This window comes from Rhinopithecus roxellana, chromosome 11, assembly GCF_007565055.1.
Source record: "Rhinopithecus roxellana isolate Shanxi Qingling chromosome 11, ASM756505v1, whole genome shotgun sequence".
NCBI lineage: Eukaryota > Metazoa > Chordata > Mammalia > Primates > Cercopithecidae > Rhinopithecus > Rhinopithecus roxellana.
Window position 1 is genome coordinate 4,553,961 of NC_044559.1, and position 27,855 is coordinate 4,581,815.

At 48.1% G+C, this 27,855-nt stretch overlaps 1 protein-coding gene and 1 pseudogene across 1 annotated transcript in view; one reads left to right on the plus strand and one right to left on the minus strand.

Annotated features, from left to right (window-relative positions):
* Positions 1 to 725: 725 nt before the first annotated feature.
* Positions 726 to 2,023, plus strand: LOC104670815 (annotated as a pseudogene).
* A 7,473-nt stretch (positions 2,024 to 9,496) lies between these two features.
* LOC104670816 overlaps positions 9,497 to 27,855 on the minus strand; it is a 39,974-nt gene continuing 21,615 nt past the window's right edge. Inside the window, exon 6 of the mRNA XM_030941099.1 lies at positions 9,497 to 11,814. Coding sequence (XP_030796959.1) covers positions 11,365 to 11,814 — 450 coding nt within the window. The 3' untranslated portion in view covers positions 9,497 to 11,364. The remainder of the gene's footprint in view (positions 11,815 to 27,855) is intronic.

Genomic DNA, 27,855 nt, shown 5'->3' on the forward strand with positions numbered 1-27,855 from the left:
GTTAGCATCTTTTGGCCAACAATGTCTCCTGTGTCCTCCCACTGTGGAAGGAGGGAGGCAGCCCTCTGGGGCCTCTTTTATAAAGGCACTAATTCCATCCATGAGGCTCCGTCCTGGTGACCTAATCACCTCCCCATACTCCCACTTCCTCATACCATCTCTTGGGGTTCAAGATTTCAATATATGAATCTTTAGGGGACACTAACTTTCAGGTCATAGCATTTGGACTTACACCATTGTCCCACCTCCACCCCTCTAATTCTTGGGCCTTCGGACTCAGACTGAGTCACACCACTGACATTCTTGTTTCTCTAGCTTGCAGATAGCAAACTGCGGGACTTCTCTGTCTCCATAAACACCTGAGCCAATTCCCATAATAACTCTCCTCTTACATATACCTGTATATATCCTGTTGGTCTATTTCTCTGGATAACTCTGGCTAATACACACTGCAAGTACCTGTGCAATACCAAGGGCCTGGCTATCTGCTTGAAATGTAAAATAGAAAACATACGCATGCACGCACATGCGCACGCGCGTGCGCACACACACACACACACACACACACAGACCCTGCCCAGAGCCACCTGCCAAGTGCCTGGCCCCAAACCAAGGCCCAGTCCCCTTCGCCCGTCTCCATCACAAGCATCACCAGCCTGTCTGACAAACTGGCCTACAAAGATATTGACATTGGCCCGGCCGCCTGGGGACACAAGGCCCTCAACATTGTGGAGAATGAGATGCCAGGCCTGATGCATATGCCGGAGCTGTGCTCAGCCTCCAAGCTACTAGAGGGCACCTGCACACGACCATGGAGACGGTCATCCACACTGAGACCCTCATCACCCTGGGTGCGCCAGCAGCAACATCTTCCTCACCCAGGACCATGTGTTGGCTGCCATTGCCAAGGCCGGCATTCCAGTACATGCCTGGAAGGGCAAAAGGATGAGGAGTTCCCAGAGTGTATCGAGCAGTCACTGTAATTCAAGGATGGGCCCTCAACATTATTCTGGAGGATGGCAGCGACCTCACCAACTTCTTCCACACGAAGTACTCACAGCTCTTGCTAGGCGTCTGAGGCACTTCCGAGGAGACCATGACGGGTCCACAAACCACACAGGATGCAGATCGGTGGGATCCTGAAGGTGCCTGCCATCAATGACAATGACTCCACCACCAAGAGCAAGTTCGACAAGCTCTATGACTGCTGGGAGTCCCTCATAGATGGCATCAAGTGGACCACAGAGGTGATGATTGCCGGCAAGGTAGCAGTGGTAGCAGGCTATGGCAACGTGGTCCAGGGCTGTCCCCAGGCCTGTAGGGTTTTGGGGCCCACGTCATCATCACCAAGATCAACCCTGTCAATGCACTGCAGGCTGCCATGGAGGGCTATGAGGCAACCACCATGGACGAAGCCTGTCAGGAGGGCAACATCTTTATCACCACCACAGGCTGTGTCAACATCATCCTTGGCCAGTACCTTGAACAGGTGAAGGATGATGCCATCATGTGTAACACTGGACACTTTGATGTGGAGATCGACGTGAAGTGGCTCAGCGAGAACACTTGGAGAAGGTGACCATCAAGCCCCAAGTGGCCGGGTACTGGCTGAAGAATGGGCACCGCACAATCCTGCTGGCTGAGGGTCAGCTGGTCAGCTTAGGTTGTGCCATGGGCCATCCTGGCTTTGTGACGAGTGACTCCTTCATCAACCAGGTGACTGCACAGATTGAGTTGTGAACCCACCCAGAGAAGTACCCCATTGGGGTTCCTGTCCTGTCCAAGAAGCTGGATGAGGCAGTGGCTGAAGCCCACCTGGGCAAGCTGAACATGAAATTGACCAAGCTGACTGAGAAGCAGGCCCAGTACCTGGGGCATGTCCCCTGATGGCCCCTTCAAGTGTGATCACTACCGCTACTGAGAGTCAGACCTGTGTTTCACCTTCCAGCTGCTGTTCTTGCCCAGGCTCTGCCTCTCCTTCTTAAGAGCAAATAGCACCAACTTTGTGACTGGTTTGTCAGCATCCCCCATCAACTCCTCAGGGCTGGTCACTCAATTTTTGGCTTCTGTTGCACCCTCATACTATTCCAAGTGTGTCGGGAACTGAGAGGCCCCTCCTCAAGCCCTGGTCACGGCGGAGGTGTAAGGGAGACAGCCACAGGGAACTGTGAGCTCAGGGATCTTGGAACTGCTCACTAAGTCAGTCCTCCCTTAGCCTGAAGTTGGTAGTGGAGTCACAAAGCCCATGTACTTTACCATCCAGGCCTTCACCTGGCCTGTAGACTTATACCGTGTGCTCGGTTTACAGGTTCAGTGGTTCCTCAGCTCCTGACAGAAGGAGCTGTACTGAAGGGCAAGGAGGAACTGTTTCAATTTTCCTGAGAGCTTGGCTTAGTCCTGGGCCTTCTCTTAAACCTCATAACAATGAGGTTGGTACTTTCAGTCCCTGTTTCACAGGGGTTAGAATATACTGTTAAGGACAACTGAGAAAGAAGAGAGAAGTGACAGCCAGAGGTTGAGAAAGGCCAGAAAAGCACAAAAGCAGGCATAGATTGGCCACTACTTTGTAACGAGATGGTTCCTATCACAACCCTGGGTCAAAAAGAGAGTAATTTGGTTTATAATGTTTATATAATGTTTATAATGTTAAAAGAAAGCAGGAAGTAGGTAAATAAAAATCTCAATGCCATAAAAAAAAAATCAGAGAGGGAGAACACAAAACAGAATGAATATTTCAATAGATACCTAACCAGGTATGCAAATTACCCAGCATAGCACAGGCAGAAACACTAGGCAGTGCTTGAGACATAGAGTTCCCTTCTGCCCCTCTGTCTCCCTCTACATGCTGGGCCTACTCAGGGAATTCTGGTGTTCGCAGAAGAGGTCAGGGGAACTGCATGAAGACCACAGCTTTGTGTAGGCCCACAAGCTTCAACACAGGCTTATGGATGTGTGGTTGTATATGTGTGCATGCAGAGGAGTCCTGCAGCCACGCCTGGTGGGAGTCTAGGGGAAGCTCCTGGCTTCAGAGTCCAAGCCACTAGCCCAGACTTGGAGACTTGAGCTGAGGGACTGGAGGGAGGGGCTAAGCAGCAAGCTCAGGAATAGCCCAGGCCAGCCAGGAGGACAGTCCACCCAACCAGCAGTGGTGAGGGAGCCTCGGCCCAGCCCAGAGCTGGGTCCACTGGCCTGCCAGGTGGAGGGATTCCTTCAGGCTCCAGTGATGACCTGGCAGGAGGCTGAGGACATGCTCTAGGCTGTGAGCCTCTGTGAGAGGTGGGTGGATACTTCCCCCATATCCCCACTCCTGGTTGCAGGTTCTGCATTTGGGGACAGAAACCGAATGCCCAGAACCTCTACAGACAGCTGCTCTGCATTGACTCCTGGTTCTTCCGCTTAAAAGTTGTGGGATGTTAAGCAAATTGCTATAAATTCTCAGACCTGTAATTTCCTAATCTATCCAATGTGAAGAAAGCAAGTCAAGCTCACAAAATATTAGTGAGTCTAAAACAATTCACCCGTGGTGATCAGCAGCACATCCCCAAGGAGGATAAGACAAAGTTGACAAAACTCCCCAGTGTTCTAATGTGACGTCCCCACCTCCTAGGACCAAGGGTCTAGCACAGAGTAGACGCTTAGGATGTATCAAGGCCCCATTGAGCTCTGGGAGTTCTGGCTGTGCCCACTTTAATGATAAATGATCAGAGTGCTGCACTAAGGCAGCTTCACCATGAAGCAGCCATCTGGGAGGGCCTGGTGGTTCAGCTCCCGACTGCGGAAGAGGGCAACCTGCAGAAGTGCGCAGGGCTCTGAGCTAGAGTCAGAAGACTCAGCTGCTAAAGCCCAGCCCAGCCCTCCTACACTTTCCAACACTTCAACCCACCTGATGCCTCCTCTCACAGAGGCTCGAGCCCCTGGTGGTGGGTGCAGGGTGGGGGATCTAAGGGCTCACCTTGTCATTAGGCGATCCCTGTCCCAATCACCTCCATGCCTCTTTGCTGGGGCTTGTGGGTTGACAGTTGGAGTTTCAGGACCCCAGGAAAAGTGCCTTGAATAACACTTTCCTGCAAATGAATAGCCATTTATTTTCCCATTGATTGGAGATGTTCGCTGTAGCACATCCTATGTGGGTCTGGTTCCTGCCTTTATTCTCCCCCTCACCATGGTGCTCCCCAGAGGACTCCCTAACAAAATAAACCTTCTACTTGCACATTTTCCTCTCCAGTCTGTTTCTAAGCCTCTGTAAGAGGTTCAGCTAATATACGTGTGCAGACCAGGTGTGCACATTTGCCTCCAAAAGTCCCACCAGGGTCTTGCCATCAAGGGAGGCTTCCCTAGTTGGGGAAACCAGTAGGAGAGCTAAAGCTCCAGGGTCCTTGCCTCAGTGATTGGCACCCTAGCAGGGACTGGACACTGTCCACAAATCTATCCCCAACTCTTTCTTGGATGCACAGCTACTAAATTGTAGCCTCCCCTGCAACTTAGCACGCTCTGTCTGAGCTTATGGCAGTGGCAGGTGCACATGCCTGTCACCCAGCCTAGCCCTGCTCCTTCTGTCTGGCTGACTAGAAGCTGATCTCAAAAGAATGCTCTTGCCTGGCAGAACTTCCCCTGCATATTGAGGTCCCTGAATGACCAATGGAGGCCTGCAGTGCCCCTGGAGGCCTGGACCTTCTCTGTGCCAACTCGGGTGAGAAGCACCTTGGCTTCATGTGAACTTGGTTGTTCCATATGGGGCTACTCATAACCTCACCTGCTCTGGTTCATTCTAGCTCTACAGGGGTGCTTTACGTGACATCCAGTAGACCCTCAGAAATATGTGTTCTCTTAGTCAAAAGTAAGGAAAAAGCAGCTCTGATGTGAGACTTGTTTTCTGAAAGTATGCTGCTCCCCTCTGAGGAAGGGCAATGGAACAATGGCAGCCCAGGAGTAGAAGTAGTTAGTTGGCACCTCTCAGGCATCAAAATAGTGAGTAAATACTAACATTCAAATAGATCCTCCAGGAGAGCACACTGAAATTCACCAGAAACATGACAGGAATCAGACAGCAGAGGAGAGGGAAGCCTGCTGAGCTGGGACCCCCCCAAGGAGCCACAAAGGGCTCCATAACACAGGGAAGAGGTGAGCAAGTGAGAGAACCCTGAAATTTCACACCTCCAGCATGGATCTTTGCATTCCTAGTCACAGGGGCCCCCCTCATCGCCCCCAGGCCTCCAGATGAACACAGGGAGCCTGCTGGAGATGGTGCAGAGGCACTGCTCAAGCCTACATGGATCCCACAGGCCTTTCATCCCTGATCTGCCTGGTGCAGCCGCTGCTGCCCGCCATGGAGGGGAACTGGGCACTTTCGTGTGCCCCAAAGACAGATACCACAGCTGTGGTAAGGAAGAGTGGGTAGACAATGCTCTGCATGGCTTCCCTCTGCTGCTCCTCTCTGCCAAAGGAGACTTGCCTGCTTTGGTGACAGGCTGCCAGTGCCACCGCCCACCCCTGCCTGAGCATGACAGCCACAGCTCAGTGTTCTTCTGAGAGCCCAACCCCTAGAGGCTGCCCATTAACCCTTTCCACCACAGGCTTGCCTCTGCTGCCCCAGGCCAGGGAGGGAGCAGGAAGTTCAGGTACTTTCCTGAGCTCCTAACAGCAAAATCCAGCTTTGGGAGAGAAGTGTGAGTGGGCCATGAGCCCAACAACTGCCATCGCTCATTGCCCCAGCTGAAGGGTCCTGCCCTCCTGAGTGAAAGGTGCACAGCACAGCCACCCTGCTATGCCTGAACATTGCAGCTGTGGCCTGGAGCCCTTCGGAATGCCCAGCCCCCACAGTCCTGTGATCTGTTCTCAGGCTCCAGGGGACCAGCCCACCCCTCCCTATCACAGCCAGCACCTGAACTCTGGGCTGGCTGGATCCTGGTCCAGTCACATCAGAACTCCTACATGCCATCTAGTGGGTCACTGAGACATGTGGGAGTTTGGGAATTACCTAGCCCAGTCCAACATTGCTGGCACCTGACTCCTCCTTGGGCCTGAGTTTGGGCCCACCCAAGCAGCCAACACCACCATGATGACTCCCACCCACATGGCTGATAGGCAGAGCCATTCCCCGTCTCCCCATGAGGCAGTGGGATTACCACATGGAGAACATTACCACATTGGAGAACAGGTGTGCCGTACAACTGCCTGCATTGGGCTGAGTGAAGACCTTCCACCCTGAAGCCACTCCTGCGGAGAGGCACACAGGACAGGCATTTTCCATGTCTCTCAGCCACACTGTGGCCTGGAGATAGACCACAGTGTGCACCTGAACTGAGAGACACCAGCCCCAGAGCAAGGGTGTGATAGGGAAGCTGATTGCGTTCCTGCCTATCTAGGAAATGGAGCCAGTGCAGCCCCCTCATCCCACCACAGAGACCTCTGTGCATTTCATCAGGAGCTCCCCCAGCCACCCCCATCAGGGCTGGTGCCTGTGCTTATCACTGGGGGTATTTGTGGGAATGCCAGGGTTCCAGCTCTGCCCAGCTGCATCCTCTCTTCCACCCTCCCAATCTACTCTGAGCAGGAAGCTCAGGGAAGCTGGCATTCCGCTGTCCAGTCCATCACCTGAAACAATAGAGAGCACCTCAGTGAGCAAAGGTCAAATATACCCATGGGCTTATGCCACAGCCAGTAGTGAGCACCTCTCAGGCAACAAAACAGTGAGTAAATACTAACACTTCAAATAGATCCTTTAAGAGAGCACGCTGAAATTCACCAGAGACATGACAGGAATCACAGACAGGAGAGGAGAGTAAAGCCTGCCGAGCTGGGACCCCCATGGACCGAAAAGGGGCTCCCTAACACAGGAAAGAAGTGAGTGATAGATAAGTCAAGTAAGCCAGCTCTTATTTGTAAGTGCCACCTACTGGCCTGCAGGTTGAACTGCATGGCCCAATATAAAACAGAAGTGCACAGGGCTGCAGGAGAAAGTCCAAAACACCTACCAACATACTATACAGCGACACCCGCAACGCGGGGGAAGGGGGAGATAACAGAGAAAATATCCCACATAAATGAAAATAAATTCAAATATAAGAAGTGTCAGCTCCTCCTGATGAGAAGGAACCAGCGTAAAAATTCTAGCACCATGAAAGATCTGAATGTTGTGACAACATTGAATAATCACACTAGGTCTCTAGCAAAGAGCCCCAACAAAAATGAAAACCCCAAAATTACAGATAAAGAATTAAAAGTACGGGTTGCAGGGAAGGTCAATGAGAACCTAGAGAAAGTTGAAAACTAACACAAAGAAACCATGAAAACCGGGAAATGAAGGAAGAGATAAATACCTTTAAAACAACAACAACAACAGAACTTCTGGAAATAAAAAATACACTTAAACAATTTCAAAATACAGTTAGAAGCTTTAATGATCCAAGCAGAAGAAAAAATTTTCAGATCTTGAAGATTGGTCTTTTGCTAACATAGACAAAAAAGAACAAAGAAAAATGGGATTTTCACCAAACCTATAACTTATAGACATTCCTGAGAGAGAAGAAGAAAAAGTAAGCAAACTGGAAAACATATCTAGGGGAATAATTCAGAAAAATTTCCTTAATCTTGCTAGAGAAGTAGACTTCAAAATATAAGAAACCCAGAATACATTTACAATTACAGAATGGGAGAAAATATTTGCAAATTATGCTTCCAACAAAGGACTAATATCCAGAGTATATAAGGAAGTCAAACAACTAAACAGAAAAAAGCAAGCAACTCCATTAAAAACTGAGCAAAGGATATGAACACACATTTCTCAAAAGCAGCAAACACATCAAAAAATTCTCATCATCACTAATTATTAGAGAAAGGCAAATTAACACCACACTGAAATATCATCTTACACCAGTCAGAATGGCTATTTTTAAAAAGTTAAAAAACAACAGATGTAGGTGTGGATGTAGAGAAAATGAAACATTCATACACTGGTGGTGGGAATGTAAATTAATTCAATATCTATGGAAATCAGCTTGGAGATTTTTCAAAGAACTAAAAATAGAACTACTGTGTTACTCAGTAATCCAATTACTGGGTATCGATCCAAAGGAAAAGAAACCGTTATATAAAAAAGACACCTATACTTTTACATTTATCTCAGCACTATTCACAATAGCAAAGTCATAGAACCAATCTAAGTGTCCATCATTGGTTGACCAGATAAATAAAATATGGTATATATACACTATGGAATATTATGCAACCATAAAAATGGAAATTACGTTCTTTGCAGCAACATGATGGAGGTGGAGGCCATTATCCTAAGTGAACTAACTCAGAAAGAAAAAAACAAATACTGCATGTTCTCGCTTGTAAGTGGGAACTAAACAATACATATATATTGACATAAGAATGGAAATAAGAGAGGCTGTGGACTCCGAAACAGGAAGGGGTGGGAGGGGGATGAGGCTGAAAGACTACCTATTGGAAACGATTTTCAGTATCTGGGTGATGGGTACACTAGAAGCCCAATCCCCACCAGTACACAATATATCCATGAAACAAACATGCACATGTGCCCCCTGAATCTAAAATTTAAAAAGGCAGCCCACCTGCAACTCAGTCCACCTGCATGACCAAGGGTTGTGCCCCTTTTCCCCCTTCACCAGCGTGAGAAGCCCCTGACTGATGCCAAACCTGGGGGATCTACTCAGCTGGAGAGGAAGAGGCAGGGCAGGAGTGGCCCACAGAAGGGTGGCTGGCAAAGTTCCCTCTGCCTGCCCCTGCTGTCACTGTTCAACACAGAAAGCCTGGGAGGGTCCCTGTGGGTGACCAGGGTGGAGGGGTTCTCTCCTCTGATGTCCTCTAAACTTGCCTTCTTAATCTCTCACTTCCTCCCTTGAGGGATGAGGAAGGATGACAGGCCCTAACCTGAGTTTGCATTGGCTAAACTCCAAAGGCTCTCAAACCCCATTAACAAACATATGTTGATTTCACCAGGATCACATAAAGCTCTTCATTAAATTGCACATGCATTTCTCCTTATGGGGTCTCAGAGCCACAGAGATGGAAAGCAGCATCTCCATGTTTACACATGGGTTAACACAGGAGCACAGACCAGCTGCAGAGGAGTGGGCTTGAACCTCCCAGGGCAGAAACATAATTGTCATTAGTTAGAGACAACCCAGTCTGGGGAAGAAATAAAATCTCTCTATACTTTCAGGTTATTTTAATTCCCTTTCTTTATCCTATCTATCTATCTATCTATCTATCTATCTATCTATCTATCTATCTTTTTATTTATTTATTTATTTTGAGATAGGGTCTCGCTCTGTTGCTCAGGCTGGAGTGCAGTGGTGAAATCTCAGCTAGCTGCAACCTCCACCTCCTGGGCTCAATCAATCCTCCCACCTCAGCCTCTTGAGTAGCTGGGACCACAGGCAGGCCATCATGCCTGACTAATTTTCATATTTTGGGTAGAGAAGGGGTTTTACTATGTTGTCCAAGTTGGTCTTGAACTCCTGGACTCAAGAAATCTGCCTGCCTTGGCTTCCCACAGGCCTCCCATGAGCCACCATGCCTGACCTCCCTTTCTGCCTAATGAAAGCTTCCCCACGCTTTTCCTGGTGTCATGAGTACAGTGAACATTTTCTCCCTGAGTCTTGAGAGACACACATTTCCAGGCACCTTGTAAAGTTGCCTTGGCTGCTCTGGGCACATTTGTATATGGCCGTAGGCATTAGGCAGCTGGGCCAGGCAGTCTAGAGCCAAAGGGTGCACTGTCTGGCTGTCCATCCATTCCCACACCTGCACGGACATGTGACCCACCTCTCAGTACCCTGCCCATGGGGCCGCACACAGGCCATGCACCTGCTCGCCAGGCACCAGGCACCCTTGTCATAAATAACTCCACCTGTCCAGCAATGAGGTGGGAACACTCAATTCTTTGTGAAAATCTCTGTATTTACAGGACCAGAAGTGTGTGTATTTTGTGAAACAAAAACTGTCTAAAAAACAAAACAAGACAAAAAAATGGATGAAGCTAGGCCTCCCACTGCAGGAAGAATGTTGAGAAGTGAAGTGTGGAGGGGTGGCATGTTCTTTTTAGCACCCACGGTTGCTCAGAGAATGAGCCTCCAAATGGAGAAAAACCAAATGACTGGGTCCCGTCCACCCCCAGGGGCTCTAGCACCCTCTTCCATTTCCTCAACATTGACCTGGCTTATTTCTCTGGATGCCTTGGCCAGGGCGTTGTGTGCCTGGAAAAGCCTCCCATAACCAGCTAGGGAGACAGATGTACAGACACAGAGGGGAGAGGCTGGGGAAGGGTGGGAGAGGCTTGCTTCCCATCATGGCAGCTGGCAGGACCCAGATGCAGAGTCCAGGCTGCAGCAGGACAGGAGGGTGCAAGATAGAGAAGGGGGACAAGAAAGAGTAACTCCTCAGGATGATGGCATTGAAGGTCAAAGTCATGTGACCTGGAGAAAACCCCAAAGCCCTATACACAGAGGCAAGCCATTGCATTGAAGCCTTAAAAGAAAAGAAAAAAAAAAAAAAAACATGGAGCGGGGACATTGCCATCCAAATTAAAACCAAATAAAACCTAAACCTGGTATATTTTTAACTTGTACTTACCTTTCAAAAATTCTACGGAAAAGCATAGATATTGCATTCTAGTAGATGGGGGAGGTGGAGAGCAGTTGATTTACTCTCAAGATAGATTAGGTATGATTGGACAACCTCAGCCACAGGCCCCCAGGGGATCCCCTCCTGATGCGCTCAGGGGCCCCATGTGGGGTGCCCTTGGCCTGTATGGGTGGCACCTTGGGCCATCCTGCAGCCACTGTCTGCACATGCTGGATGGTAGGATCCTGTCTGTTGACACTCATCTCTGTTGGGACTGTGCTTCCTTCTTTGGGGACAAATGACTAAGAGGGGAAGTTTATCTTCTCTAATGAAATGAGGAAAATCTGCTGAAATTTGCTTGGTTTTGGGGACAGTGTGGGGTATCTAGAAAGAGAACTCACATTTCCAGAAAGACCCTCATTGCCTTCTGGGACACATTCAGAATTTGAATAGCCAAAGAAATGGAAAGCAGGGACAAGGATGTGAAGAGTATAGAAAATAAGATACACAAGTATTTTTCATTGCAAAAAAGCTAGGGAGGGAGATACAGCATTGAATTCACGTTTCAAAGACTTTGGGGCTTTTTTTAGAGAGGAATTTGGCCTAAGACCTCATGGTCCCACCCCCTGGTGACAGATGAAATTGGGGCTGTTAGGAGTGGAATGCATCCATGCCTGGCATCCCCATGGCACCAGGGAGCTGTATTCTGGCAGGTGCAGTATAAATCCAGCTCATTCAGAGGACAAGCTCCCTGGTGACAAACTCTTTGGTTGATCAGCAAGAATTCAACACCTTTGACCACAAACAAAGGCTCAATGTGTATGTCCAGTTCAGCAACAAAGGCCTGTTAATCTTAGGTGTTTGGTGCCTTAGAAGTTGGGCTCTGGGGGAGGCAGTGACAAAGGGGGTTCTGCAGTGTGCCCGAGAAGAGCAGGGAGCAGTGGTAGCATCCTCGGGAGGGAGGCCTCGGGCATGTAGCGGGGAGGAGGTGGCACCTGGAGGAGCAGGTGATGGGGAGGCACTCCCAGATGGGTTGAAGGCAGCTCTTTGTGTTGCAGAGTCTGCTTGGGAAAAGTACTCCAGGCTGTGTCTCAGGCACATCCTTGGGCGGCAGGGAGCCTGTGGTAGGGAAAGGCACTCCTGGCTGTGTGGAAAGCAGATCCTTGGGCAGCAGGGAACCTGTGCATATTGGGACTGTGCAAGGGCTAAGCTGAGGTACCTCCCCTGTAGGAAAGAGAAGAGAGAGAAGGTCACTGTGACGGCATTGGAATTGGGCTCAGAAGGCTGCAGTTGCCTTGCTCAAGGGGTGGGGCCAGGACCCATCGGGACCCACAGGGTGGGCCTTGCTGTGCTCCTCCTCTCTCCCCTAGGTACTGCCTCCAGCCTGGACTCCTCCTTCCAGACCCAGCTCAAGTGCCAAAAGTCCCCTCTTCCTCTCCGGGCAGCCCTGGGTCTCTGACTCTAGACTCCCTCACTTGGGGTTGAACTTGTCTTCTTCCCCCTGGGAGTCAGGAGGAGGCCCCAATTACCTCTGTGCTCCAGCATGGCCCGGAAGGCTCTAGTGAGCATGTGGAAGGGATGAGCGCTCACCACAGCCCTCAAGGCTGGCTCCAGGGACCCTTGGGTGGGTGACGAGCTGAGAAGGCAGCAGCTCCATGGTTCCCTTGGTTTGGGAAGAGGATGATCCAGACCCGTAGGAACAGCTAATTCTGTCTTGCAGGACCAGTTACTTTGCTTTCATCCTGGGCACACACCAGTGTAGCCAACCCACCACCCACACAGCTGCCAGTCTGCGATGCCTTTCTCTCTGCTGGTTTCTTATGCTCATGATCAGGGCAACCCTGTCTGAAGACTTGATCAGGGCCTTTCAAAAAGGCCCTCAGGGTTACTCTAAGTAAGGTCAAAGGGACTGGGGTTCATTCCAGCCTTCAACCACAGGCAATTCACTCAGCCTCTTGGGAATGGCTTTTCCATCTCTCAAATGGGTCCAGCAATACTAAACACTGATTGGTCACCCCAAGTCTATTCTTCCTGTCTTCCTTACTAACGAGACCTGATTTTGTTAAGAGAGGCAATGTAAAATGACCTTTTCCCAGTCTCCCTTGCTAAACAGCATGGCCACGTGAATGCATTCTGGCAATGGAGTATAAATGGGAATTGTTGGGCATTGCTTTAAAGAAGGCTGCTTTCCCTTTTTCCTTCTTCTTTCTGCCTGGAGTATGAGTGTGATGCCTGGAGCTCCAAAAACCATCTTGTAAGCACGAAAGCAAATGGAAAGCCTGGCCTTTTCAAGGATAATTGTTCGGTTTCCCCAAGGCTGTTCTCTTGGGGGTTTAGCAGACAGCGAATTAGATAACAGTCTTTCTCAGAGCCCCTCAGCTCTCCCATTTCTCAATTTGTATAGGATGTCCTCTGTTTCTGGAATGTTCTTCCTAATGTTGTCTGCCCAGCGAACTGCTGCTCACCTTTTCAGACTCAGCTCCCGAGTGGCCTCCTCCAGGAAGCTCCTTACCCTTGCTCCCAGCTAAAGTGACTGCCCTTCTTGGTCTTTCTGGTCATGTGCTGGCAGAAGGCTGAGCCTGTTGTGGGAATTGCCCTGTCCTTCTAGATGTACCTGTCCCTGCTCTGCATGCATGAGGACTGTAACTGCATCCCCTTCCGCATCTGTGGCTGGAGGGCTGCAGCAGGCTCCCAGGATGCCGGTGGGCATACGCCACTTCGCCTCCACCTCCCCATCTGTGATGTGGCGCTGACGATACCCACAGACCACGGCAGGAGCAGCAGCCCATCAACGCCTGTGGTTTCCCTGGCGTGGGGCCTGCTCAGCTCCTTCTCCACTCAAGGCCACCCTTCCCAGGCTGTCTGGAATCCCAGGGGTCCCCTGCCAGGCCAGTCTCAGCCTGATGGTCCCCAGGAAACCCTCCATTCCTCACCGGTGTTCCCCAGAGCGTGCAGACTTTGAGCTTGCTTGAACCTGTCATTCATGCATAAAGCCTCCCCTTGGGCATGTGAGTGACAAATGCCTCAAATGCTGGATTCCCTTAAAGAGATGGTCTCTCTCTTACTGACAGAGGCCCTTCTCCCCTCTAGGCCCCGTCCTGGGACTTGCCCTCTCCTGCCCCTGCCCTGCTAGTCCCCATCCAGGATGATGCTCACTTTCCCTTTGTGCCCCCTCAGATCCTGTCCTGAGCCACCTGTGTCTGCAGCTGCCTGTCCACCCTCCTCCGTGACTGATTGGGCTCCTGCCACCTGTTCAGGGATTCAGGCTTCCTTCTTAGTACAACCCAAGTGTGTCATCCTGCTCTCCCTGGCTCCACCCATCCCCAAATTTAGTCCTCCCAGGACCATCTTCCCTCCCAGCTCACATCCTCCAGAGAAGTTCTGCACTGCTGGCAGGATCCAGTCCTTCCAACCAGCCTGCATGCCAGACTATCCCCTGCCAGGCTCCTGGGGTCTCCACACCCTGCCTTCAGGCAATCATAGCCCGGCTACTAGAAGAACTGGCCATGCCCTGGCACCTTCCCTTCCTCCTCTGCCTTGAGGGCTCTGCTCCTCTGCCTTAAGTGCTCTGCTCCTCACCTCTCCAAGTTGTATGGCTAAGCCCAGCCATCCTGAGCCTCAGCCTCAGCTCTGATGCTGCCTCTGACAAGCTGCCTTCCCTGAAGGGGAGCACCCTGGTCCCAAAGTTCCACAGCACTAGAGCTGAGCCTCTTTCTCTTTCTCCAGACAGCCTCTCTCTCTCCTTGCAGCACAGAACTGGGGGCTCCTTCATATCATGAAACCCTCAACTTCCCTGCCCCAGGTCACATACCAAGTTCAAGGCTGAGCACAGAGCAAGAACGACCAGAGAGTTCATGGGCTTGGCCCAGACCTCAGTCTGGAGACGCAGGGACAATTTCTTTCCACTTCTCCTTTGGGCCCAAGAAGTCTCAGCACCGTATTCCATCTGCCACTGCCCCCTGACTACAGGCCAACTGGACCCAGAACACAGGACACTTCATCAGGATGTCTGGGCCACAGTCCTGGCCTCACAGAGGTGGCTCTGTCAGGGTCCTCAAAGCCCCACCTCACTCCTCCTGGCACCACCCAGACTATAAGGCCCAGGCAAGATCTCACCTGCTGGTCAGTACTCTCCTCTGTCCACTCAGGCCTCAGCTTCAACCTTCTTGCCTCTAAGCAACCCCTGTGTGCAGCAAGGCCATTGTGTTCAAACCCTCTTCTGGCATGGTTAGGAGGCATGGTGGGAACCAGAAAGGATAATGCCACTCCCAGGAGACAGTCCCTCCTCCTGGCACTGCCAACACAGCCTGGGGCATCTGTGGTGACATTGTGAGGGGCTGCCTGTGCTCGTTTTTGTGGGAGGGGGAGGTGCCAGCTATGGGGCTCCAGGGCGTTAGGGGCCTGCTGACTGCCAGCCACTCATTTCTCCCTGCCTTCCCTCAATTTTGACGCAAGTGCTGGGTCCCTAGGCAAGACAGAAGTCCTCCCAGGGACATTCCAACATCAGACCCTGTATTGTCTTCCTTCCTCCTCCTTATGTTTCTCTTTATTTCCAGAGCTCCTCTTTCTTTTTCTATGCTAGGTGCTTTACACACCTATTCTTCACTTTTCAGAGTAAAGCCCTACAGGAACACTGAAACACAAATAATGGGTGATCCATGCTTTTCCTGGGTTGGGGGCTAAGGTGGACATCTTTCCAGGTGTGAGGAGAGAGGATGAGGCAAGGGGGGACACAGCTGGCCACCTCTTCTCCACAACAGGATGAGGGATAAAGGGTAGGTTCCCCTCCCAGTATTCTCCCTGTCAAGCACTAAAAGGAGTCTGGCATGCATTTGCACAGGAGGTTCTTAGATGTGCTGGTGCTCTCCTGGTGTCCTGGACAGCTGATGAGCCAGAACCGTCCACATTCATGCTGATGCTGCAGTGGGTAACTGCCACCAGGTGCAGACCACTGGCAGACAGGCCTGGATTGCATCTGGCTATACAGCCTCACCTTGCCATTCCCTTAGTCTTGCCATATAGCATTCTTTGTGTCTGCATTTCATTTTATCCTTATTTTTGACACAAGAAAGGTGAAAGTTGGAGAAGCTAAGCCACTCAACTTGGTTGGGCCATGTTCTTCTATGGTCACCCTTGAAAATGCCAAAGGGGTTTCTCACTTCTCTACAGTTATGCCCAAATCAGGTTCCTGTTCATACATGTCAGATCTGAAGTGTTTCCTTGTGAAGCAGAGAAATAACCAAAAGTATATTGACAGGACCGTGTCTCACTAGAAATACTCATTCATTTTTTCAACAGAGAGCCCTGTATCTGTGAACCCAGATGCAAGACAACAGCTACTTGTGGAAAACATACTCCTGTCAACATTGACCTGCAGGGCTGGGACGTGTCTGTCTTCCACACCCTGCATCCATGTGACACTGACTGTCATCATGAACAGATTGACAAGAACAGTATTTGATGTCCTACCTTTGGTTCACCAACTCTAAGCTTCCCCAAAATATTCACACTGGCTGTGTCTTCTACTTGAAAGGAATCCCCCAGATTTTCACTCCACTGACTTCTTATCATTTTTTCTCAGTTTAACTGTCACTCCCTCCCTCTTCCTCTCCTTTTCTCCCAAGAGAGTCTTCTCTGGCCAGCCAGGCATTTGTTGACACATTCATGACTTTAAATCCTCTGGACAGTTTCTGTCACCATCTGACTCTCCCTAAGAAAATGCAAACCCTGCCTTGAAAGTGAGACATTCTTCGTCTGGTTCATTTTGTCTTCCCAGCACCTGCTGTGGAATACATTTTTGCTGAATTAATGAATATGAATAGATCTGTGAATATCTTCCTTTGAACATTTTTTCCTTGTGACAAAGCTGGTCTTGAAATTAAGAAAAAAATAAAAAATTTTCACTGCTTTTATGCTTACCTAGACCTCTAGAATAAGGATTCATGGATAATGAAATCAAACTTGCCTTTATTCTAGTTATTATTAGTAATTATATATGTGTGTGTGTATATATATCTCATATACATTTAAATTATTTTGTATATATTTTAGTGTATTGTGAAATAAGGCTTTTATCTGAGCTTTTCCCTAATAGCTTGCCAAAGTTTACAAAAACATTTGTGTTAAATCAAACTAAATTTGACCTAAGAAAACTTCTGTAATCGCATACTTGAGTTCTCACACATGAACTGCAACCTAACAAACTGAAACCCTAACTGAGAAGTTGGCTTCCGTAACAATAACTGAGTCTTAGCCAATCACAGCAGCCATGCTTCAACCACTCATAGGGAGCCAGTTGTTCAAACCATGTTCAAATAAGGCAAATGCCAAGGTGTAACTAATCCAGATGTTTGTAATTCACTTTCATTTTCTGTATGTCATTTCTTTTTCTGACCGCACATCATATCTGACCATATGGTAGCCACAGACTCTCTGTGAATCTGTTCTGATTCTGACGTTGCCTGATTCACATTTTTTTCTTGATCAGTTAAACTCTGTTAAATTTAATTTGTTTAAATTTTTCTTTTAACAGATTTGGTGTCAGAAGATAAAAAGCAAAACTGCAAAAGGCTTGAGAGGCTTCAAGATGGCTGACTAGAGGCATTAAGAACTCACCTCCTCCACAAAGAAAAATAAAAATAGCAAGTAATCACACTTCAAGTAGAACATCTAAGAGTGAGTGCTGAAATTCAATAGATAAATGATGGGAAACATCTGAGGCATGAAAATGGAAGAAAGTGAGGCAGCAAGCTTGGCTGGGATTGGCTGGGAACCCAGAGTGGCTCCCTAGTGCAAGAAAAAGGTAAGTGAGAGATCCACAGTGGTTGACATTCTGACCATGGATTTTATAACCATAGCCAAAGGAAAACCCCTCAACCCTCTAGGCCCTGAGACTAGCATAGGAAGGTGCCTAGAGACTATCAAACAGCATCGCTTCAGGGGGAGCTCATGTGGGTCCCACCCCCCAGGTCCTAGGCAACTGTAGCTCTCTGCCATTTGGAGAGCCCAGCCACCACCAAACTGCATCCTGCCCTGGAAACCAACAGCCCTTGCATTTCCACATCCCTAGAGCTCCACTGACATCACCCTGTGTTCACCTGTAGGGCTTCAGTAGTGCAATGCCAACTGGACCCAGCAGAGCCTCCCCAGCACTCTAGCACACACAGTGTACTGCATCTTGGGGAATGGACAGTGCAGCACAATAGGGAGGCTGCCTCCCCAGTGTGCTGAGAAGCTGCCCTCAGAGAAAAAGAAGCCAAAGTGTGGGTTGCTTAGAGCTTGAAAACTGTCTACTTGGGGCAGCTATCATGGACAGCAACCTTGTTCCCACCCCAGCAGTAAGACTGCCATGCACATGCCTTGAGGGCAGGGTCTGCTGCTGCTCACTGCATCTGTTATTGCCGTCACTGGGGCCCAAGCACATGCCACTTGACAGTGACTTTGCCCTTTTCAGCAGCAGAACCACTGCATACTTGCATGTCCCTTACTACTGGTTTTCTCTGTTGCTGCTGCTACCACTGCTGCTGCCACCCCACAACAGCTGGGGGCTGAATCTCACACTACCCAGAGCCTAAGAACTCCTGCTTATGGCTGGAGCCACTGTAAGCAACCTGCCCATTATGGCCCAGCCATTTGCACATACCCTGAGGACAGTTTCCCCTGACCCACTGCTGTCACTGCCACAGTCACTTAAGCACTCTGCCAGCGGGCCTGGGGATCCCTCCATTTGGCCAACCACAGCCATCACCTGAGTGTTCCACTGGGGGGCATGAGGATACTCCCACCCACCCTGACACTGTACCTCAGTGCCCAAGCATAGTGCCTAGGGGCCTAGGGATTACCCCCACTCTGTTCACCATTGCTCGCCTCTATGTACTCCTCCTAGGGACCTGATGATGGACCACCCAGCCTACCACTACCACCACAGCCAGCATCCATTTGCATGTACCACTTTGGGTTTAGGGAACTGGCCTACCCAGCCATCACTAACACTGACGTGTGTTGCTTTAGAGACTTAGGGTTGCTGTGTCGTTGCTATTGTCAACACTCGCTCCACACATGCTGCCAAGGGAAGGACCTGCCCCAGCCAGGCCTACCACTATGACTGCCAGCACCCAAGCCAGCCACATGGAGGCCTGAGATCTGCCCATTTGTACCTGCTGACACTAGTGCCTGTGTACACCACCTGGGGTCCCAAGGACAGGTACACTTACCCTGCCACTGCCACTGTAGCAGGACGAGCCACAGACAAAATCTCTCAGACACTGAGTTGTAGAAGGAAGGGCTTTATTCACCTGGGAACATCGGCAGGCTACTGCCTTAAAATCCGAGCTCTCTGAGTGCATAATTTCCGTCCCTTTTAAGGGCTCACAACACTAAAGAGTTCACATGAAAGCGTCGTGATTGATTTGAGCAAGCAAGGGGTACATGGCAGGGGTTGCAGGCACCGGTGGTCAGAGAGAAACAGAACAGGGCAGGGAGTTTCACTACGTTCTCTTAGACAATGCCTGGAATCTATGAATAATATCGGTTTCTAAGTTATGAGTTGATTTTTAACTACTGGGTTTAGGCCAGGCAGGCCCAGGCCTGGTTTTGGGCCTGGCGCCGCTGCCTGTCTTTGGTTTTACTTCCTTGTTTTTTCCTTAAAACAGGTACTGAGTATAAAACAATATAAAACAGTATGAGAGGGTCTCTCTCTTTCCTCACCACCATCAGGGTTTGAGGGCACACCCACCTAACATCCCCAACCCCAGCAAAACATCACCATAACCTCCACCAACAACCACAGCCTGAGCCACTGGGGAAATCACACACCACTGATGCTGCTTAGAGTTGAAGAAATCATAGAGAGACCACATTGCTTCACACACTCAGAAGCAAAGCTAAAGTTTCTGACCCAATAAAAACCATATATACATCTTCAGGAAAAAACCAATCCAAAACATATGAAGAAGCAACTGTTACAAAAGATGTGCAGATATCAATGTAAAACATAAGAAACATGACTAAACAAGGAAATACGGCACTTTCAAAAGATTACAGTAATTCTTTAGCAACAAATTCCACTGGAAAAAAAGTATGAAATGTGGGGAAAATAATTTTTAAAAATGATATTATAAAAGCTCAGTAAGATACAAGAGGATATAAACAAATACAAAACGTTAGAAATCAACTGAGGATATTGTCATGCGCGTCCGTGTGAAGAGACCACCAAACAGACTTTGTGTGAGCAGTAAAGCTTTTTAATCACCTGGGTGCAGGTGGGCTGAGTCCCGAAAAGAGAGTCAGCGAAGGGAGATAAGGGTGGGGCCATTTTATAGGATTTGAGTAGATAAAGCAAAATTACAGTTAAAGGGGGTTTGTTCTCTAGTGCGCAGGAGTGGGGGTCCCAAGACGCTCAGTGGGGGAGGTTTTTGAGCCAGGATGAGCCAGGAAAAGGAATTTCACAAGATAATATCATCACTTAAGGCAAGGATCGGCCATTTCACTTCTTCTGTGGCGGAATGTCATCAGTTAAGGCAAGAACCTGCCATTTTCACCTCTTTTGTGGCGGAATGTCATCAGTTAAGGCAAGAACCTGCCATTTTCACCTCTTTTGTGGCGGAATGTCATCAGTTAAGGTGGGGGCAGGGCATTTTCACTTCTTTTGTGATTCTTAGGTTACTTCAGGCCATCTGGACGTATTCCTGCAAGTCACAGGGGATGCGATGGCTTGGTTTGGGCTCAGAGGCCTGACAGATATGAATAAAAAATTCACCAGAGAAATAGATATAATAGAAAAAAGAATCAAACAGAAATCCTGAAAGTGAAGAATTCAATGCATAAAATAAAAATGTATTCATGAGCTTCCACAGTAGAGTGGAACAAAAAGAAGAAAGCATCTCAGAACTTGAAGGCAGGCCTTTTGAAATAACCCAGCCAGAGCCCCCCTCCCCATGCCCCACTTGCATAAAAGAATTTTAAAAAATGAACTAAACCTACATAACATATGGGACACTATAAAACAACCAAAAACAGAAATTGGGGGTGTTCCAAAAGGTGAAGATGCCAAAGGTATAGAAAACCTAATTAACAAAATAGTAGCCGAAAACTTCCCAAATTTGGTAAGCGATTTAACATTCAGATACAGGAAGTTTAGAAATTCACAAGTAATTAAAACCTCAAAAGGTCTATTTTACAGCACATTATAGTAAACTGTCAAAAGTCAAACAGAATTCTAAAAAGAGCAAGAGAAAGGAAAAAGCTCTGGTCACATGTGTGGGAAGCCAGATCAGACTAACAATTTCTCAGCAGTAACCTTATAGGCCAGGAGAGAATGGCATAATACATCTAAAGTGCTAAAAGGGGGAAAAACCTGTCAGCCAATAATACTATCCCTAACAACATTATTCTTTATTTGAAAATGTGAAATAAATGTTTATTCATCATCACTAGACCAGCCTTAGAAGAAATACTTAAGGGAGTCCTATGCCTGGACGTGAACGAATGATATCTACCATCATGAAAACATACAAAAGTCTAAAACTTGCTGGTAGAGCTAACACAGAAATAAGAAAAAGAACTCAAATGTTACCACTATAGAAAACCACCACAACATAATGATAAACTATGAGAGAAAGAAAGGAAAAATATACAAAACAATCAGAAAAAAATATAACAAAATGACAGAAATAAGTCTTCACATATCAATAATAATCTTGAATGTAAATGGATTAAATTTTCCACTTAAAAGATAAAATCTGGCTGAATGAAGTTTGAAAATGCCCCAACTATATGCTACCTACAAGAAACTCACTTCACATGTAAACACATATAGACTAAAAGGAAAGGAATGAAAAAAGATATATCACACAAATAGAAACCAAAAGTGAGAAGTAGCTATACTTATATCAGATAAAACAGACTTTAAGACAAAAGCATTACAAAGTGACAAAGAAGGTCATACTATATAATGATAAAGGGATCAATTGTGCAAGAAAATACAATTCTAAATATATATGCACCCAACACCGGAACCCCCATATACATATTACAAATATTATTAAATCTAATAGACTTCAATACAGCAATTACTGGGGACTTCAACACTTCACTCTCAGCATTAGACATGTCATCTAGAAAGAAAACCAACAAGGAAAAAATAAATTTAAACTACAGCTTAGAACAAATGGACCTAGAAGACATCTACAGAACATTTCTTCCAACAACTCCAGAATATATGTTCTTCCAATCAGCAAATAGAACATCATCCAAGATAGACCATAAATCAGGTTACAAAAACAAGTCTCAACAAATTTTAAAAATATCAAAATCATACCAAATATCTTCTCAGACCATCATGGAATAAAGCTAGAAATCAATAACAAGAGGAACTTGGAAAATGTACAAGTACAAGGAAATTAATCGATGTTATTCTGAACAAACATTGTGTCAATCAGGAAATTAAAAAGGAAATCAAAACATTTCTTGAAGCAAATGAAAATGGAAACACAACATGCCCAAACATATGGTATACAGCAGAAGCAATGCTAGGAGAGAAGTTTAGAGCAAAAAAGGCCTACATCAAAGAAGTAGAAACATTTCAAGTAAGCAATCTAATGATGCACCTCAAGGAATCCGAAAAGCAAGAACAAACCAAACCCAAAATTAGTGTAAGGAAAGAAACAGTGAAAATCAGATCAGAGTAGAACTAAATGAAATTGGCTAAAAATACAAAGAATCAATGAAAAGAAAGTTTTTTGGAAAGATAAAATGGATAAACTGCTAGTTAGACTACCCAAAAAAAAAAAGAGATAAGACCCAGATAAACAAAATCAGAAATGTAAAAGGAGACACAATAACTAATACTACAGAAATACAAAACACATCAAAAACTATTGTGAACAACTATTTGCCAAAAAAAATGGAAAACCTATAGAAAATGGATAAATTCCTGGACACTTACAACCTACCAAGATTGAAACAAGAGGAATCAGAAAACCTGAACAGACCAATAAGGAGTGACAAGATTGAATCAGTAATGTAAAAATCTACCAACAAAGAAAAGCCCAGGACTGTATGGCTTCACTGCCAAATTCTACCAAACTTTTGAAGAACTAATGCAAATTCTCCTCAAGGTATTCTAAAAAAATAGAAGAGACCTCATAGAATGAGGCATTATCCTGATACCAAAACCAAACAAGAATGCATCACAAAAGGAAAACCACAAGCCAATAACCCTGATGAACACAGACACAAAATATCCTCAACAAAATGCTAGCAAATTGAATAAAACAACACATCAAAAAGATAATCCTGCCATGATCAAGTGGGATTTACTCTGGGGATGCAAGGATGATTTAACATACACAAATCAATAAACATGATATATCACATCAACAGAATGAAGGATAAAAGCCATATGATCATCTCAATAGATGCCGAAAAAGCAATTGGTAAAACCCCAAAAAATGCTTTTTGACAAAAACTCTTAACAAATTAGGCATAGAAGGAATATACCTGAACATAATAAAGGCCTCATATGACAAACTCATAGCTAACATCACATGAAATGGGGAAAAGCTGAAAGCTTTCCCTCTAAGAAGTGGAACAAGGCAGGGATGCCCACTTCCACCACTCCTATTCAAACTAGTACTGGATATCTTAGCCACAGCAATCAGGCAAGTGAAAGAAATAAAAGGCACCCAAACTGGAAAAGAGGAAGTCAAATTTTCCTTCTTGGCAAATGACATGATTTTATACTTAGAAAAACCTAAAGACTCCACCAAAAACCTTCTAGATCTGACAAATTCAGTAAAGTTTCAGGATACAAAATCGACATATAGGCTGGATGCAGTGGCTCACATATGTAATCCCAGCATTTTGGTGGAAGGATTGCTTGAGCCCAGGATTTCAAGACCAGTCTGGACAACATAGTGAGACACTCATCTCTATTATCATTCTAAAAAATTATTAAATCAACATACAAAATTCAGTAGCACCAATAATAACAGAGCTGGGAAAGAAATCAAGAAGGCAATCCCATTAATAATAACTACCAAAAAAAAAAAAAACCTAGAAATAAATTTATCCAAGGAGGTGAAAGATCTCAATAAGGAAAACTATAAAATACTGATAAAAGAAATTGAACAGGGCACAAACAAATGGAAAGACATCCCATTTACACAAATTGGACAAGTTAATATTGCTAAAATGATTGTACTACCGAAAACCATCTGCAGATTCGATGCAATTACTAACAAAATACCTATGTCATTTTTCACACACCAACTCCATACAGACAGTGACCTCAGCCAGGAACGGATTTTTTTCTGATCAGCATCATCATTTCTCACTCAGTGTTCAGATGACGTTGAATGAAACGTTATTTGAGGACCTGCTGTGTGACATTTTGCACTGAAGAGAGATGCACTTGCAGGTGTTTCCATAGATCACTCTGACAGCAGGACATGGGGTGGAACCTGACTCAGACATGAGCCTCCCCTCGGGTCAGTTCATAGCTCAGCTCTACCACTCAACGATCCTGCCACGTTGAGCCTATCACTAAATATCAGAGCCTCGGTGTCCACAGCTGTGAAATGCAGACAGTAGTGACTATCTTGCAGGACAGATAGGTGGCCATGAACACAAAAAGGATCTGGAGCCAGGCTGTTGGATGCTTGTCCCATTGCTTCCCGGCTGTGTGACCCTGGGTAGGTTACCTAACTTCGTAGAGCCTCTAGCTTCCTCCCCACAATAGAGTTATGGCATATGTTAGTTTGTGGAATGTACTTGCAACAGTGTCTGCGCACCTTAAGATCTATATGAATGGCAGCTATGAGCCTTCCTGGGTGTTGTGAGAATGAAATGAGATCCAGTTTCTAAAGGGCTTCCTGCTGTGGTGCGCAAACGAATTAAACTCACTGGAAAGGCTGTTATATCATTGTGGCCACCACATTTGGTGACAGAGGGTAAGGTTTCACATTATTAGCGTGACTTTCCTGATGGATCTAGCAATACTGTTTCCCATTAACATAATGAGCATCCACAGGATAAGGTGAAGGAGAATCGTCAGCATGGATGGGAGGTAGAGTTTGACTCAAGAGCCTCAGAGTCTTGCTGCTTCGTTTTGTATGAATGTGTAGTGGGGATGGCCTGGAAGAGGACACTATCAAAAAATTTATTCAGGGAACTGAAGGTGATGGAGCAGGGAGACACACTCAATTTAAAACAAAAATTGAAAGTAAACAAGACTGACTGCTTTTACCACAAAAATGTTGAGGTTTTTGGTAAACTAAGCCTTTGAGAATTTCCTGCATTATCATGTGCTGAAATGCAAAAATGTTTGGGTTTGCCAAAACCAGCAACTAAACAAGGTTTCAAAAGGCGAGAGACAGGCCTGGCTCACCTGGCTCCTGTGCTGACACCACATCCATGGCACCTGGCGGCAGCTTGGGTGAGAGAGGTCACAAAAGGTATCTAGATTGCCCTGAAAAGCAGTGTGGCCACAATGAAGCCATGCAGCCTGGATGCCTTCTCAGGACTCCTCAGCCCTCCATGGCTCTGTTCCAAGGAACACACCCAGAGAAAGCTCCCATTTCCCCCTGGAGGAGGGGCCTGGCAGGGTTGTGTGTTGGAGACGTGGTCACTGTGGCCACAGAGAGTTTTGGAATCTGAACCAAAAAGTACTTTGGTTGTAGAAAGAAGAAAAGCCAGGGGCAGATTCACAGGAGAAGTCTAAAGGTGGGAGGAGCCTGTGGTTCCAAGCAGAGGTCCTGAAGGGGAGCATGAGTTAGGTCCGGGGGCCCAGCATGGGGGCCTGGGCAGGAGGGAGGAGGAGTCTTGCTGCTGGGGGCACACAAGGGGAAGGCAGGTGAGAGGACCATGCCCTGCTCAGGGGGTAGGTACCTGACACCAGGGAAGAGAGAAGAGGAAGGCAGAGAAAAACAAGCCAGAAAGCAGCCCAGGACCTACGGCGGGCAGCCCCTTGGCCAGTGGTTGCTGCAGTCAGGCCTTTCTGGGCCCTGGTGGGGATGGGATGAGGGCCGTGCATTGCAAGGCAGTGCAGGCCGCTGGCAGGTGACCTCCTGCCCCTGGAGGCTGTGTTTCGGCTTCTCTGTGCCCCACACTCTGGGGAGAGACAGGCCTGGCTTCCCCAGATACCCACTGAGGCTGCAGAGGAACCTGACACTCCCAGGAGGAAGCAAGAGATCCGACCACAGACAGAGCCAGGACCAAGGGGGAGAGGGGCAGAGCTAGGCAGGAACTCTGGGGTCCTTCTCCCTCAACACCAGCCACCCAGGAGCCTTTTCTACCCCTGTGCAGGGCCCGTGCTGCTGCCTGGCTGGGTTCCCCTCAGCAAGATGAGCCCTGTACCTGCCCATGAAGGAGGTTTCCTCAGGGAGAGTGGCTGTTGTGTTGGCTCCAGGGCACGAGCTCCTGCACAGGTGTCTTGTGAGGGCGCTTTCGGGTCTCCACTTCCCCCACTCCCTGCAGTGCCTGTCAGCCCATCTCAGCAGGCGACAAGCCCACTCAGGGACAGCTTTCCTCACTTCCTGAAGATCCTGCTGCCCGGCCTGGCAGGTGGCCCTGGCATCCTTGTAGTGTTCATTGTGGTGAGAATGCGTGTCAGGACTGGTCATTTCTATTGTTTTTTTTTTTTTTTTTTTTTTTTTTTTTTTTTTTTTTTGATCTACATGACCTTTTGTGACTCAGGTTGCTTGACCCATGCACCTGCAGGCAGGTGGTTTAAAGCCCCGGGCCACCGCCAGAGCTGAGGCACCCTTGTGGGAACCAGGGACCGGTCAGACATCAAAAGCTGCCACTGTACAGAAACAGATCCTTCTAGGGAGGGAGTTCAATGTGTGGGGACAGACCTGGTGGTGCAGGGGACAGGAGCCCTCACATATGCCTGCCACTGGGGCACTAGCATGAGGTGGACCTCTGGTTTCTCCTGGCACCAGGTGACCAAAGTCCATTCTCCATAGAGCCTGCCTTCCTCCAGGGCCCAGGCTTCTGCAGTGGGACCCAGCTGCCCCCTCCTCCTGTAGTCCCAGCCTGGGGGTTGCAGCCCCTCTCCACTGTGCTTCTCACCTCTATGCCTCTCATCCCACACACTCCTTGACACCCACAGCAACAATCACGGTGGGGCAGGTGTTTACAGGAGCGGGGGGCAGAGGCAGTGGATGCGGAAGTTGTGGTGGTGGAGATGGTGGTATCTCCTGCTCTAACACCAAAAAAAAAAAAAACAATGGTTTGCTGACTTTTCAGACAACTCTTAAGAGCAAGGATATGGTGTCATTGCCACAGCACCGGGCACAGTGCTGGCCACTCCCAGATGTGTGTCTGGAGAGTGAAAGGACCAGTGAGAAGCCCACACCACAGGGGACCGTCCTTCACGTGAGAAACACGCAAACTCTTCCTGGTTTGCAGACATGCCTCTTCCCCTGAATACTAACGACTTCGTCCCAATTGCCTTGGTTCTCTCGAGGCCAGCCTTGTTGGAGGAGGCCTGCCCTGGGGGCTGTGCAATGGTCCCAGCATTTGCAGGTGACTGTCTGCATCCACCTGGTTGCAGATGCAGCCTCCCTGGGCCCACTATGTAGCACTGCAGAGGCCATCCTTGACCAGGGAGGCCTATTCCCACCCTGTCTGAGGCCCAGGACCTCCTGCCTCAGTTACTCACCACTGCATATGGCCCTTGGGGTGGGTCCCCAGCCCAGGTGAACCACAGCCTGCTCCCAGACTCCTGGTCCCTGTGTTCACTGGGCTTGTGTCCCTCCCAGCTTGGTGCCTGCCAGGAATCCTTCACCCCTCAGCCCTGCAGTCCCTAGAAGCTAACCCCAGCCAGCCCCTCATCCCTGCCAGGAGACAGGGATCCAGAGAAGCCAAACGGAGCCACACCCGCATCCGAAGCCTGGGGACGGGGCTGAGCTCTGTCCTCTCCTCCCTCTGCTCTATCCTCTGTCTGCAGCTCTCTGGGCTGGCTTCTTCCGCCCCAGCTCCCAGCACCCCTTCCACCCTCCCTGCCCTGGGCTCCGTCTCTGCTTTTGTCTCCTGCTCTGCCTTATAGGGAGCCCTTCCCACTTCTGTGGAGTGGACATTTCACCCCCAGCCCCGACAAACCAAGACTGTGAGCTGCCCGTGGGGAGCTTCATTTCTGTCCCTCCCCAGCCCAGCATGGGGCCCAGGGGAAGCCGGAACTCAGTAAAGACAGATGAAGGAATGGGGAAGGCACCAGACATGTGCCGAGATCCACGCTGGTTTCTCAAGTCACAGACAGCTGGG